Here is a 15,370-nt window from a genome sequence, read left to right on the forward strand (position 1 = left end):
GATTGGTGCCAGATTCTGTATCTTTTTGTTGAACTACCTTTGTTAATTGTGTTATTCAAGTCTACTATTTTTTTTTTTACTACCTTTTGTCTGCTTCATCTACCCATTACTATATGAATAATACCCTCACTGTCCCCCCACCTTGTTTGAATAACTACTAAATTTGGCATTATTATCATAGTTTTACGTAATTGGTGCTTCTTTGGCTATGCCTTCATGTTTAACAGGTTCTTTGCTCATAATTTCTCCTTTTGTGTTACTTTTTTTTGTAGGTTCAATTTCTATTTTTTTAAAAAACATCCCTTAGTAGTTCCTCACTCAGCATCTGGTAGTGATAACTGAAACAAACACTCCTTCATTCTTATATGATATGTTAGCTAGGTATAGAATTCTAGGACATTGGTTATTTCTCACAGTGCTTTGAGGATGCTGTTCCATTGTTGCTGTCGAGAAGTATGTTGTCAGTCTAATTGTCATTTCTTCACAGACAATGTGTCTTTTAGCTTTGTGTATAAGTCATCTCATTGCTTTTGGTATTCTGAAATTTCACTCTGCTATTTCTATATGTGGGTTTTATTTTTATTATCTTGCTTGAGACTTTTTGTGACTCATGAATCTGATGATTCCTACCTTTCATCAGATACAGGAAAATTTCAGTCATTTTCTCTCTTCTGTTAGACATATGTTGAATATTTTTATTGCACCCTATTTTCCCTCTTTACCATACTTCCACTTTTCTATCTCTTTATCCCTCTTTGTTGCTTGAGTGGTATGGTCGTGCTGGCTGGTGAGAACCAATCGTATGCATCTTTTCCAGCTCCATTTTCAGTAATGTCATGTTGGTAGCTTGAAACTGGCCATGGTGGGAGTATTTACACCATGGAAACAAGCAAATCAGGGCTTTGCTTTCCCCCCAGAGAGCTGGCTTATCAGCACATCACTATTTAGATCTATCTTCTAGTTCACTAATTCTCTCTCAACTCTAATTGACAGATGATGTCTAATCCATCAATTGACTTTTCTTTTCTATTTCATTGACTATATTTGTAATTTTAGAAGGTAAATCTGGCACTTTGTCAACTCTATTATTTTTCTTATTGTCTTGTTCTTTTATCAAGTTTTGATTTCTTCTTTATAACAGCAATTTAAAATATATTTCTTTTATAACCTCTGTACAAAAACTTTATTATCTGAAGTTTTTAGAGCTTGAATCATGTTATCTTTATGTCTGCTGGGTCTTGCTTGAAGTAGATTGTTGTCTATGTTGCATAATTTTGGATTGTAAGCTCATCTTTAGAAGGGTTTTATGCTAATTTTCTAATATGGAGTTACTGAATCTCACAAGAAGTATAAATTGGAATCTCAATGCTAAATGAGGGCTTTCCTATCACTATAAGTTCTCAGAGGAGACTTTTCCCCTCCTATTCAGAGTCCAGACCAAGGAAATAAACTTCCTTATTATTTTCCTACTTCTCAGAGTGAATTTTTTTCTTGTTAGCTTTCTCACGGAGGGGTAGTCCTTCAAAACTCCCAGGTTCACAAAGGGGTCTAAGCCCATCTCCCTACATCATGCAGACCCAAGACTCATTTCCATCAATCTCCAAGGAGCTGTTAAAACCCAAGCACATTAGTTGGCAAGATTGCCACCCCCACTGTAATACCCTGTAGTCAGAACATCAAGTCATATTTGCCAGTTCTATTCTTAGCCTTTCTTTCCTTGTTTTTAAACTTTCTTCCCTTCCCTTCCTCCTTTCCTTCTTCTCCTTCTTTTTTGTCCCTTGTCATTCCCTCTACTTTTTAAAATGGGATTAAACACAGATTCAACAGGATGTTTGTCCTTTGCAGTGGCAGAGTTTTCAGATTTTTCTAATGTGCTATATTGCCAGAAATGGAAGTCCCAGCCCTAAGATGTCTTTTTCTCCAGGCTTTAAGATCTAAAAAACTAAAAATGGTTTGGGATTAACAGATACACACTACTGTATAGAAAATAAATAACAAGGACCTACAGTATAGCACAGGTTATATTCAGTATCTTGTAATAACCTATAATGGAAAAGAATCTGAAAAAGAATATATATGCATATGTATAACTGAATCACTTTGCTGTACACCTGAAACATTGCAAATCAACTATACTTCAATTAAAAAATACTAACTAAAAATGGGACCTATGTTACTAGGGAGAAGGTGGTGCATGTTGGCAAAAAGTCAGGGCTCTGGTGATATTTTGGAAATCTCTCTCAGAGGACTGTGGGTTTATTTTTTTTTGGTTGGCAAAGACTCGACAGTTAACCCTGCCTCCTGACATCATGGGAGCCTGCCCAGCTGGTTTTAACTCTGGCTCTCAGAGATTTTTCTATAAGCGAGATGATTTGTAATTCCATCTATCAGACATCCTTATGTCTCATTTCAGATTTAGCCCATAGGGTTTCACTTCCTAAAAGGTCAGGAAAGGATGTAGAGGTCCTCTAGTCTAACCCATCATTTTACATATGAGGAATCAGGCTCAGGAGATTATGGGATCAGCCCAAGATCACACAGGGCGATCGAAGGAGAACTGAGACCAGACCAGGGGTCTTGATTCTCTCTCGGGCTTTCCCCACATAGCACAAAGCCTCTTCTCCGCCTCTTCCTTGAGATGGTATATTAGAAGGTGGGCAAGCCTGTGTGGCATGGTGACTAAGAACGCAGAGAATGCCTATCATAATGCCTGGCACATAGTAGAAACTTCACAGATTTAAGTGCCCTTCCCTTGGCTTCTCCATGTATTAGTTTCCTGAAGCTGCCAGCAAATTACTGCAAGCTTGATGGCTTAAGACAACAGAAATTTATTTTCTCACAATTCTAGAAGGCCAGAAGTCCAAAACCAAGGTGATGACAGGACTACACTTCCTCCAGGGGCTCTGGGGAGAATCTGTGCCTTGCCTCTTCCAGCCACTGCCAGCCATCCTTGACCTGTGGCTGCATCATTTCAATCTCTGCCTCGGTCTGCACATTGCCTGCTCTGTGTGTGTCTCTGTCTGATCTCCCTCTGCCCCTCTCTTTTTTAAAAAAAATTTTTTTTTTTGATGTGGACAATTTTTAAAGTCTTTACTGAATTTGTTACAATAGTGCTTCTGTTTTATGTTTTTGTTTGTTTGCTTTTTTGGGGCACGAGGCATGCAGGATCTTAGCTCCCTGACCAGGGATCGAACCCGCACCCCCTGCATTGGAAGGCAAAGTCTTAACCTCTGGACCACCAGGGAAGTCTTTACCCCTCTCTTCTAAGGACATATTTGATTGCGTTTAAGGCTCACTCAGTGAACCCGGGATAAGCTCTTCCTCTCACAATGCTTTATTCAATCACATCTTTTGCCATAAAATATTCACAGTTTCTGCGAACTAGGAAGTGGACATATCTTTGGGGGCCATTTTTTTCTGCTCACCACACCCAGAGGCCAACTCACTATACTTCCAAGGTCCTGCTTTTCTTTTTGCGGAGATAGTTTATTTTCTTTTTCCAAGTGCATGATCTGACCTTGAAGCGTGCTTCACTCTTCCAGATCTGGCTATGCAGGGGGACTCCTTGCCTTCCTGCTCCACTAAGCCCCTTTGCAATGAAGGTGCAGCAGTTCTATTTGGCACTGACTTGGCACCAGGCCATGCAGGCCCAGAAGGCCCTCACAGTCTCTTGTGGGTAGCTGATAGGAGCGTGTTTGCTCTGAGTACCAAGGCACAGATGCTCTGCGAGCACCAGGGGTGCAGTGATGGGGTTGCTTAGGTTCATGCCACATCCTTACCTTCATTCTGCAAAAATATGTTGAGTATCCACCATCCAGCAGGTAAGCGTTTTATCTGTGCCCTGTGCCCTGAATTAAGGAGCTCACAGTTGAATGGGGGGTGAATATAAGCAAAAAGGATACTAACACAAAGGATGATGAGAGCTTTGATAGAGGGATGGCCAGGGTGCTGAGGGAGCACAGAGAAGGGGCACCCAGCCAGACTGGGGAGGGAGACAGGGAGTCGAGGTAATTCAGAAGGGCTTCCTGGAGGAAGTGGTTCCGGGGCTGCATCTCAAAGAATACATTGAGAGAGTCAGGGTAATAAGGGGGTGGAGAACATTCCGCACAGGAGGAGGAAAGGGAGCCAAGTCCTGAGAAGCGAGAGTGGGTGGACTGTTCCTCCTCGCCTTTCCTGGCGTCTTCCTCACTGTGCCCATCCGTCCAGCCGCCCCCCGCCAGACGCTGGCTGAACCCGGGTGCCCGTGCCCTGTGGTGTTAGTGCTGGGGTACTCCTGCCACAGACGCCTATGTTCAAATCTAAAGAAAGTTGACTCTGGTGACAGCAGACCTAGAGCTCTCACTCAGAAGTCCCGGGTCTCACGACCGTGGCTTCACCCTCCTGAAACTTTCTCCACAGGGACCTTGACCTCGGACCCCTACGACTTTGCCAACTCCTGGGCCCTGAGCGGTGGGGAACAGCGGTGCCAGCGGGCGTCCCCTCCCAGCAGCTTGTGCAATGTCTCCTCCGAGCTGCAGAAGGTGGGTCCACCCAGGCTTGATGTGGGCTGGGTGGTGTGGGGTTTCTGGAGTCAAGAGGCAGAACGATACGCAGTCCCAGGTCCTCCATCCAGGGGAGGAGTGAGTCCCTCTGGCTGCTCCATGTCCCACGGGCCCCTTTCCTCCTGAAAACCTGCTGGGGCTAGAGTCACGTGGACGCTAATCCTAATACTGTCCTGGCCCTGGAGCTCTAAAGATGGGCCTGGTCGAATGAGTTGGTACCGCGAGTGACTATACTTTTCTGTTTTACGTTCCAACGCCCTCTCAGCCCCAAATATCACCATCATCACCTGCCACCTGTCTGAAATTCTGTGGTAGAAAACCATTCCTTTTTAAGGGCCCAATAAGTGGTTGTGATAAAGCACAAGTATGGGGCAAGGCCCCAAGGTCTCACCAGCACATCAGCAGGAAGGGGGTTACCTCCTGGTGGGGGAGGGAAGAAGGCTGGGGGGAGGGAGGAAGGTGGGGGGAGAGGAGGGGCAAGTCCTGATGTCCCCAGCTTGGATGTTGTAATAGTTTCCTGAGGCTGGAGTAGCAAGTTATCTCAAACCCAGCGGTTTACAGCAACAGGAATGCATTCTCACGGGTCTGGAGGCCAGAAGTCTGAATTTGGTTTCAAGGTGTCTGCAGGGTGGGCTCCCTCCAGAGGCTCTAGGGGAGAGTCCCCCCTGCTTCTTCCAGCTCCTGGGGGCTGTGGGGTTCCTTGGCTTGTGGCTGCCTCCGCCACTCGCTGCCTCTGTGGTCTCATGCCTCCTGTCTGTGTGCTTCTGTCCGGAGGCAGAGCAGATGGGGGCTCCTCCCGCCCCTCGCCGCATGGCGCCATTTCTCCCTGTACTTAGCGGCTCTTTCCCCTTCAGCGTTACCCTTTATGATCCCACTTGGAGAGGAGGGGGTCTGGCCGGGAGGGAGTGGGCAGGACTGCACGCTGTCTCCTCCTTTTGCGGGTGGAGATGGCCTTTGTGCTTCTGTGTGGGGAGTTGGGAGAATGATGCTTAAGGTGGGGAAAGACCTCCCTCTATGGACGACCTCCCTCTCCCCCTTTGGGGTCAGGCTGCCTGGGCTGAGGGAGGAGAGAGCGGCACGGCCCCAGATGCGGCTGGGCTCCCGTCAGCACGTGGATGCCCGGTCCAGGCTGCGCTCAGAGACTCACCGTCTGGGGAACGGGTTCCTTGGAGGTGAAGTGAGGCAGGTTCCCTGGAAGCGGAGGTTTGTGGGCAGCGAGTGACCAGGGAGGCTCTCAGGGAGTGAGAGAGGCGGGGCTGGGCAGGGGGAGAAGCTGAATACCATGTAGTTACAACCGAGGCCTCAGCTGGTCCTTCAAGGAGCTCTGAAAGCTGTGCTGGCCCCATGGGGCAGGGGGGCCCACACCGACCAGTCGGTCATTGGATGCAGGCTGCCTCTGGGCAAGGAGACGGGGCAGCTCCCTTGGGCTGACGGCAGTGCCTGCAGAGTGACTCGGCTGTGAGTCCCCCCCAGCCAACACCCTCAGCTTCCGGTGGGTGAGTCCCAACCCCCGGTCTACATGGGGGACGTATAAGGCACCCAACATCCCCCGCAGGGCCAGCTACTTGACAGTATCGCCTCCCTACCTTCCACCCCCCTGAGCAAACACGCTGTTCCAACCCACAGCCGTGCAGGGAGAGGGCGGCCCCTGCTTATCCCCAGGACTGTCGCCATGACGGGACTTAACAGGCCAAATAAGCCCCTCGCCTGGGCCTGTGCGGTTCCGCAGGGCGAGGAGGAAACCAGAGCTGGCGCTGGCGCTGGGGGTTAAGGAGCTGCCCTGAGCCACCAGCTAGCTTCGCGGAGTCAGGATTCACACGCTGCCCGCCCGCCCCCATCCCCCCTCTGCTGTTCTGCCTGCACCATCTCAGGCTGCCCAGGTGAATTCCACCCTTGTGTTTCCCTTCAGGAGCTGGGCTCCCTGAATCCTGAGGTTCCTTTCAGCTCTAAAATTCTTTGTGTGTTTCTCTGGATTGGACTAAAGAGATGGTTGATAATAAGTCTCACTAAATATTCAATGGATGGATGGATGCAAATTAGGTGGTGTAATTTATCTAGGGATTGGGACACCCCCACGATCATAACCCCGAATCCTTCATTTGTAAGACCAAATCTGCGTGTAAGTAGAGAAACTCCAGCCCTCTCCTGCTCCAGTAGCTAAATAAACCACACGGCCACCTGCACACGCACACGCCTACCTTAGCGTGAGAGAGCTTCAGTATTAGTTGCCCAGTCTTTCTATTTTCATGGAACAGTTTGATCTTCTGAACCAAGGAGTACGTCAGCACCAGGAAAATGCTCTGGGTTGTGCTCGATCCAGCTGCCTGGACCGTAAACACAATTTCCAGTTTATCAACAAGTACATCCCTGACGCCTCTTTTTCTTGGGTTTCCAGTGTTTCAGTGGTGCTAGGTTTCCCAGCTGGTCTGGAAACATCTCTGTCACCTGGAGCATAGCCCAGTACTGGCAACTAACAGAGGCAGACCAAGTTCTAACCCTGGGGGGAGGGTGTTGTCCTGGGGAAGGGGGGTAGCTTCCTCTTCTTTCCAGGAAAACTTTGAAGTAGCAGCCGCTTGTCCTTGTAGCTCCTTAAGTGTTTCCCATCCCTGGGCCACTTACCGGCTTTGTAACTCTGGGCAAGACACTTGCCTTCTCCAAGCCTCAGTTTCCACATATGTAAAATAGGCACAGGACCAGTGCCTGCTGCACGAGGCCATCGTAAGGATAAGGGAACGCGTGTGGAGTGCTTCGCCCAGCGGGCTCAATTGTACGAGCTGCTATTGTTATTATTATTACTTTTGTGTCTGTGTTTGCCTCTGGAGTGGCCACACTTCGAGAGTGGGAGTGGGAGAAGCAGGCCAAACACACACAGTACTTTAAGTGTAAGCTCAAAACTCATTCTTTCTCTCCTCCCCTCCTCCCAGCTATAACCCCATTCTTTTGGAGGCGGGGGATCGATCTGAGCGCAGCTTGGGGTTAGAAGGAGAGCAAGTTGCCTACACACATGGACACGGAGGGGTGGGGAAGTGCAGGAGTCAACTTTTCTTCTGGGGCATCTTATAACCCAGGGGCATTTCAGATTGAGGGCACTCCAGGAGCCCTGTGCAGCAGGGAGGGGAGGAGGAGGGATTTTATCCTCTCTTTCTTCTATTTCCAAACGTACACTTCCATAGATGGCTGTGGTTCGCTGTCTCCCGCCCCTTTCAGTGTTCTCTAGGCAGGGGTAGGATAGCGGGGTTGGTGGAGGGGAGGGGGATGGGAGGTTAGTTGGTGAGATGGCGGGGGTGGGGTGGGGTGGGGGGGTGGGGTGGGGGCGGGGCAAGTAGGTACCTCTGATACCGAGGGCATGGGCTTGTCTCACTTTATTTTGCAAACACAGGCAGCGCAGAGTAAGTGCAAGACAAGTGTTCCCACCCCCGGGGTACAAAGGAACACTCTCATTTACCCCTAAGAAGTGGGAGGTGAAGACAGGATTTTCAAACAGGGAACCTGATACAGAGGCGGAGTAGAGGAGGGAGCTGGGCACTTTGTCTCCCGGAGACAGAGGGGGAGGGCCTGGGGGGTGGGGCGTTGGGGAGGTGCGGGGAGAGAATCCAGAGAGGCCTCATTTGTCTCCCGGGTGCCTTTGGAGGCTCCAGCTGCACACTTGCTACTCACTTTGTCTCCTGGGTGCCTCAAAGTTCTTACTAACCAGTGTCCTGGGAGCAGCTTAAGAAATTGGTTACCAAGTTTTCAGTGCTGGGCCGAGGCCCCCAGACACTCAGACCTCCCAAGGCACAAGCTCCTTCTAGGTCCGAACTCCTGTTTCAGGTTGTTTACCTGAGAAGAGGGGCCGGGCTTTGTCTCAGCCAATCAGGCTGTGTTTGCCCACGAACGGGGCACCCCCCCCTTGGCTGGGAAGCACAGAGACTTCTCCTGGGAGGTTATTGATGCGGTCTCTGGAACCATCCACAGCCTGCTTAGTCCCACTGGGTCCCTGGGTTCAGAAGTCAGGGCTGGTAAATGGGCATCATTTACAAGGGTTTGCCATTGTGGCTCCAAGAGCCGTATTCAGTGGCAAAGTGTTCCGTAGGGGAGATGGCACTGGCCGAAAAGCTTTCCTTGAGCCGCCAGAATCTATTTGCCCACTTCTCTGGAACTTTTTGTCTTTCTAAGGTGGCAGCAAGGAGTCAGCTCATTCTGAGAGCCAGGTCATATTACTTATACCCGGGGGATGAATGTTTCCTTGTTATGCCAACAAAAGCCGGAGCCTCTCTGCTGGGACGAATAATGGCTTGTTTGCTGGCACACAGATTTGCGGGGGTTTTTTTTCCAGCTTTTCAGAGGGCAGGACTGCTGGAGTCTGGGGCTCAGGGTGCAGACCTAGAAACAAAAAGCACCCAGCTATAGATGCTCAAATAATTGGCGTTAATTTGCAGGTAACTCTACTACACAATGAATGTTTGAGAAAGATCCTTAGGTCACTTTTAAAAAAAAATTTAAATTCTGTCAGTCTGGGGAATGTCAGCAAGGGCTGAACCTTACACAGGGATCTTGTTTGTGTCCTGTAGTCCTGTCTGCAACGTGAAGCCCATGGCTCCAGGAGGCTGGATGTAGGCTGCAGCTGGTCCGTGCAGTGCTCTTTCTTTTTTTTATTTTTTATTTTTTATTTTATTATTTATTTTTGGCTGCGTTGGGTCTTGGTTGCTGCACACGGGCTTTCTCTAGTTCTGGCGAGCGGGGGCTACTCTTCATTGTGGTGCGTGGGGCTTCTCGTCGCTGTGGCTTGCCTTTGTTGTGGAGCACAGGCTCTAGGCGTGTGGGCTTCAGTAGTTGTGGCACGTGGGCTCAGTAGTTGCGGCTCACTGGCTCTAGAGCACAGGCTCAGTAGTTGTGGCCCACGGGCTTAGTTGCTCTGTGGCATGTGGGATCTTCCCGGACCAGGGCTCAAACCCGTGTCCCCTGCACTGGCAGGCGGATTCTTAACCACTGAGCCACCAGAGAAGACCCCCAATGCTCTTTCTAATTAGAAAAAAGGCACCCCTTTCTCAAGACACTTTACCATCACCTGCTGGGAAATTGCCATAGTAAACATTATAAATGTACCTAGAACGTAGTACACACGTATGCTGTCTATCATGGGAACGGTAGCCTTGGGTGTGTTGCCACTGCGCTGTGTGACTTGCAGAACTATACTTGATGGCCATGAACTTGGCCTCGCTTCCACTGGGAGGTGTAGTCGCTGCAGCCCTGCTCCTCCTCAGGGTCACCTCCTCCAGAGTGGAGGGCCGTCTCCTGCTTCTGCTGCTGACATCTGAACATGAGGCCACTTCTGTTACCGAACTCAGGTCTGGCTGCTCGCTGCTTGAAAGTCAATACTCAAGAGGCAAGTGCTGGTAGAAACAGAAACGTTGCTCTAATCCGAAAGCCGGCAATCTGGGGAAAAGGCGGACTCGTGTCCCAGAATCGACATCAGAGGTTTTGCTTGGCCATGAAAGTTTTTAAAGGGAAAAAGGGCAAGTAATTTCAGTGAATCATTGAGATAGAGGGTCAGATTCATCACCATCCACTGCTTGCAGGCTTGTCGACTCCTTGTGATCTTTCTTTGAGATGTTATATTGTTCACACAGTTTGTGAGATTACTGAAGGGGAAGCTGGGGAAAAGATCTGGTCCCCTGTTAATCACTTATTCTTCATGTCTATTTCTTTGATCTAAGGAAAGAACAAACAGATTAAGCAAAGAATTGTGTGATCAAAAGATTTGAAAGGTGTGTTTGGGTTGGAGGTTAGTTAAAATGTAGCTTTGCTAACGTGACAGTACAAAAGGGGCCTCCTGCAGAGACCTCTTCCTGCAAAAAGCTGCTTATACTTTCCTGCCCCTGGCCCACTAAGTCCTCTCCATATCCCTACTCAGAATTGGTTCTCAAGACGACTAGTCTTTCTTTTCATCAATGTTAGGAATCTCAGGCTCATAATAACTCAGAGTGAGATGAGATTCAAGAAGCTATCTAGTCCAGTCCCCTGCCCATGTATATTCAGGTAGGCAGGTGGTACTGTAACCTGGACTTTAACACTCAAGTCTCTGAGACATCCTTGCTGGGCTCTTTCCAGCTGTTGTGCAGAGCTCAACCCTGTGCAGCCCTTCTTGGCTCCCTGAGGAGAAGTCACCCCTTTCTTTTACCCCCAGTTGAAGATGAAGACCTCCCTCGGTGCCCTTGAATACTGGAGAAGCCAGACCTTGCAGTCTGGTTTTTCTAGGTCCTCTTCAGGACTTGGCTTCCAATGGTGCTCCCATCAGTCACCTAACAGTCCCAGGTTGGCTGTTTTCCACTGGCTCGAATTTGACGTTTATTTGGGGAACTCAATCCATATTCCTTTTGTTCTGTTGCTGTTCATATCTGCACATTTTCTCCCCCTCTCCTCCTCCTCTGAAAGCCTGCTGTTCACCTGTAATTCCTCTTCCCGCCAGGAAGTCACCTGTCCCCGCTGGAGCTAATATTTGTAAATACTCATGTTTACTTTGAACGACAGTAACATGTCCCCTCCACGGCACAGAGAGGCACACGAAATACCCATTCTGTTGGGGACAACGCAATTCACTCTTCACATCCTCGTGAAATATTGCCCACGCCTTTTATTTGCAAAATTCGTACCCAGCTCTTTCTCCTCTTTCTGCCCACAGTCGCCCTGGAAGGAGGCTCACAGGCCTGGAGGGAGGTGATTTGGTGGGAGAGGGGCTAAGTGCCCTGGCAAAGCTGGGGGCTTACTGACCACATCCACTCCTGGCATTCCTGCTTCCTCTCCTGGCCTCCTGCTTTCACTTAATTGGCCTGGAATAGACTTTTCTTGGAGACTGGGAAGAATTTTGGTACGTTCGTTTGCTTGGTAGAATAGTTGTGATTCATAGAGAGACCAATTGTGTGAGAGTCTGGTCCAGGGAAGGTCAGTAAATCTCAAGAAGAGATCCTTGTAACCCAGGACCCCCAGAGGAGTTAGTTGTCAGGTAACCGGAGCTGGTTCTGCAGATGCTGTCCACCCACTGTGTCCTAGTGATGCTTACATCCGAGTTGGGGTTTGAACACAAGCGCACACACACACGTACACATACACCCATACACATATACACATACACATACACAGGCATACACACACACACACATACACATACACACGCATACACATACACATACACACACATATACACACATGCACATATACACATACACATACATATACACAGGCATACACATGCATACACATACACATATACACACATATACACACGTGCACATACACCCATACACATATACACATACACATACACAGGCATACACACACACATACACACGCATACACATACACATATACACACATATACACACATGCACATATACACATACACATACATATACACAGGCATACACATACACATGCATACACATACACATATACACACATATACACACGTGCACATACACATACACACATACACACATACACATACATCGGCATACACATACACACGCATACACATACACATGCATACACATACACATGCATACACATACACATATACACATATATACACACACGTGCGCACACACACATATGCACACACATAGGCACACACACACATGCACACACACACACATCCCCCTTTTTCAGAGTGAGAACTGCTCTCTCAAGTCATCCGTAGGCTAAGGAATGAGGATTTATTTTGGGTACTTTGCCGAAATCCAAGCGTCCGGGGCGCGGGCCCTGGTTTGACTTGCTTTGCTGTGTCCTCTCGTAGCTGTGTCCCTGCTCTGCGGTTCAGTGTCCCCTCTGAAGACAAGTAGAGCTCTGCCCGACACTGATGGAATAAGCACCCTTTTCCTTTCCAGCAAATTCCCTCACCCACCTGAGTGCAGGGCGGCAGAAGGGGCAGTGAGCCCCTGGGCTTGTGGTGGGACAGTGACCTTGGCCACTCTGCCTTTGGGGGTCTAGCCTCACAGCAGAGATCGGGGGCTGCCACAGGGTTTCAACATTTCCCTCAGATTAAGCAGATGCAAATGCATCCCTAACCCAGCAGCCTCAAAATCCTTCCATGAAACATTTCCTCAGTGGCTTTCTTTCCCTTCTTCTTCTCCCCGGCGAGGCCAGGAATCTGAAGGTGCCCATCAGCACATATTTATTGAGATGTTTTGTGTCTTAACTCTGTGCAAGTCAGATTTGCAATCTCACTCAGAGACAAGACACATAGGAGATATTGACACAAACAACACATGACAGAGAACAACACAAATGCCATTTTGGGTTAGTAAAGGGTGAAGTGGTGCAGCAGCTCTTATCACACAGCTGGTTATCCTTCCTGACCGGGAGCAGGATGGGCGGAGCTGTTCCACCCCCAGAGCTTGGACAAACCCCAAAGTGGGAACCGGGGGCTGGAACTCGGCCCTCGTCCTCCCAGCCAGCTGGTCCTGCCCCGATCCCTGCTCAGATGCTGCTCAGGAGAACAGGGTGGAGGGGGAGAAGGGTCCTTTGGAGGACTCTGTGGCCATCTCCCTTGGTATTGGGGACTTCAGTGACATATCCAGTTACCCTACTTCTCAAGAGGGCTGAACACCAGGTATCTCAGAGAGAGGAATGTTCAGCTCCACAAAACCCTCCAGTTAGTGGAAATCATGGGGTCTTTTCGAGCCAGATCTTGGAGTGTGGGTGGGAATCCCAGGCCAGGCAGAAGTTATAATTAGAATCAGCCACCCTCCCCCATCCATCCTTGCAGGCTGACCAATGAGAAAGTGTGCCCTGCCACAAGGGTGAATTCCTGAACCCACTGCTTTGGACCAGTTCAGGCCCAGGCACCTCTGGACCTCCTCCAGGGGCAGCCATGGGACACCCACCCCAGGGCCTGGCTGAACAATCTTGCACTTTATATATGAGCCTCCCCTTTCTTTGTTCCCTTCAGACCTAGGAATGCCCCCCTCCCTTCTCCTTCCTCAGCTGTTTGGGAGCCAACACAATAGCTAAGCTCCAGATCTCTTGCTGCCCTTTCCTCTCCTCGAGCCCCCATTCCCCTCCCATCTGCCCCTGGGGAGATGTGCTGCTTTTCTCTCCCTCTCCCTCGGATGGGCTTGGCATCTCCAGGGAGGAGGCCTGGTCTTCTCTAATGAACTGAAAATGTGATTAAGTTGGGCTCCAATTGGGTCTGCACAGCCCCCCAGGCAGGGTGAGGTCATGGCCTGATGGAGCTGGGCTGGCGCTTTCTCGCCAGCCCCTGGCACCACAGACGAGAGGTGCAGGAAGAGAGAAGTAGCTGATGCTGGGCATCAGAGCCAGGGAGATGCTGGAAGTGAATTAGCTGATCCTCTTTGTTCTCCCTGCCAGAATGGTTTAGCAGGGAGCTGAGGAGAAGCCATTTTCGAGCTGTTCAGCTAGTATTGACAATAGGCCAATGATAATAGTTACAGGCACTCGATTGCCCTCCCTCTGTAATGTCATTTAGTTTTATTTTGCAGCAAAGTCTAAGGCAGGCATTGCTATCTGTGTTAGTTAGGACTAGATTCTCCTGTGCCAGGGCACCTAAAGTAGAAACAGCTTACACAGTATAGAAGTGTATTTCTCTCTCATTGTCAAGGAGTTCAGGGTGGGATGTCCAGTACGGATGCCATGGGGTTGGGATGAAGGGTCCTTCTGTCTTATTTCTCTGTTGTCCTCAGCCTCATGGCCCAAAATGGCAGCTTATGCATCAGGCATCATGACGACATTCCAGCAGTAGGAAGAGAAGCATAGAAAGAAGCACCCCCTCCTTTGGAGGCTGCTTCCAGGGAGTTGCACATGACCCTCCTGCTTATGTCCCGGGGGGCAAAGCTTAGTCTTATGGCCACTCCCAGATGTAAGGGAGGCTGAGAAATGGGATCTTTATTCCCAGGGGCTATGTGCCCAGGGGAAGATTGACAACCGAGGGTTTTCTGACTAAGAGAGAAAGGAGGAATAGATCTTGGGCAACTTTCAATCTCTTCCATAATCTCACTCTTTTTTTTTTAAATTTGGGGGTTTTGTAATGAGAGTTCAGATAACAAAATCAAAAGCATGGCATAATCCATGGGAAAATAATGATGTTGAATGTTTGAAAGACTCTATTAAGAGAAAGAAAAGATACAGCAGAGCCTATGCAAAATATTTGCAAGATACCCATTTGATAAAGGGGTAGTATCCAAAATATTCACGAGGAGGTGGCATCATGGGTGACCGGGGCACCGAGGTCACGGGTGGGGCAGAGCTGGGGATGTTGATTGCTGAATATGCAGGTGGTGACTGCTGGGGATCTCAAGAGGCTTGCTGGAGCCAGTCTTCTCTTTGATACCATCTTCCAGCAATAGGCCCGTGGCCTTGTGAAGAGCTCAGTCAGCTCCTGGGGTGATAATGGCCTGGGTAGGTGGCTGGGTCCGGGCTGTGCTGCCTGAGTGGTCATCTGGCTTCTGGATCTTTTCCTCGCTGAACCTCTCATGGATGGCCGTCTCCTCTCTGCCAAAGATGTCTGTAACGCTACTCAGACGACTGTTTGGAGCTGCTCTCAATTTCCAGACCTGGTTCTTACACCTCGTCGCTCTGCTTGTCAAGGATGGAGAGGTCTCGCTGCTGCAGCCAGCAGGGATCTGGAAGCCTAATGAGCACGGGCTTTTGCACTTTGCTGCCAGAGTCTTCTCCTCCGTGATGGGGACATAGGTTGCTCATCTGGAGCAGAGGCTGGAGGCAGGGGCCTGGAAGCTCACTTTTCAACAATAAAAAGGCTCTGTATGCATGGCAGGCTATTCTTTTTAATGTATGCACTTTGTGCTATAATAGCCCTCTCAAGGCTGCTTTAGCCT

At 49.2% G+C, this 15,370-nt stretch overlaps 1 protein-coding gene across 2 annotated transcripts in view; it reads left to right on the forward strand.

The window, feature by feature from the left end:
* Positions 1–15,370, forward strand: part of VWF (von Willebrand factor) — a 136,435-nt gene that overhangs the window by 14,656 nt on the left and 106,409 nt on the right. For both annotated transcript variants that reach the window (XM_082421519.1, XM_082421520.1), the window contains one exon: positions 4,399–4,520. In XM_082421519.1, coding sequence (XP_082277645.1) covers positions 4,399–4,520 — 122 coding nt within the window. The remainder of the gene's footprint in view (positions 1–4,398; positions 4,521–15,370) is intronic.

The sequence above is a fragment of the Balaenoptera physalus genome, assembly GCF_965194825.1.
Source record: "Balaenoptera physalus genome assembly, chromosome: 13".
Classification (NCBI taxonomy): Eukaryota; Metazoa; Chordata; class Mammalia; order Artiodactyla; family Balaenopteridae; genus Balaenoptera; species Balaenoptera physalus.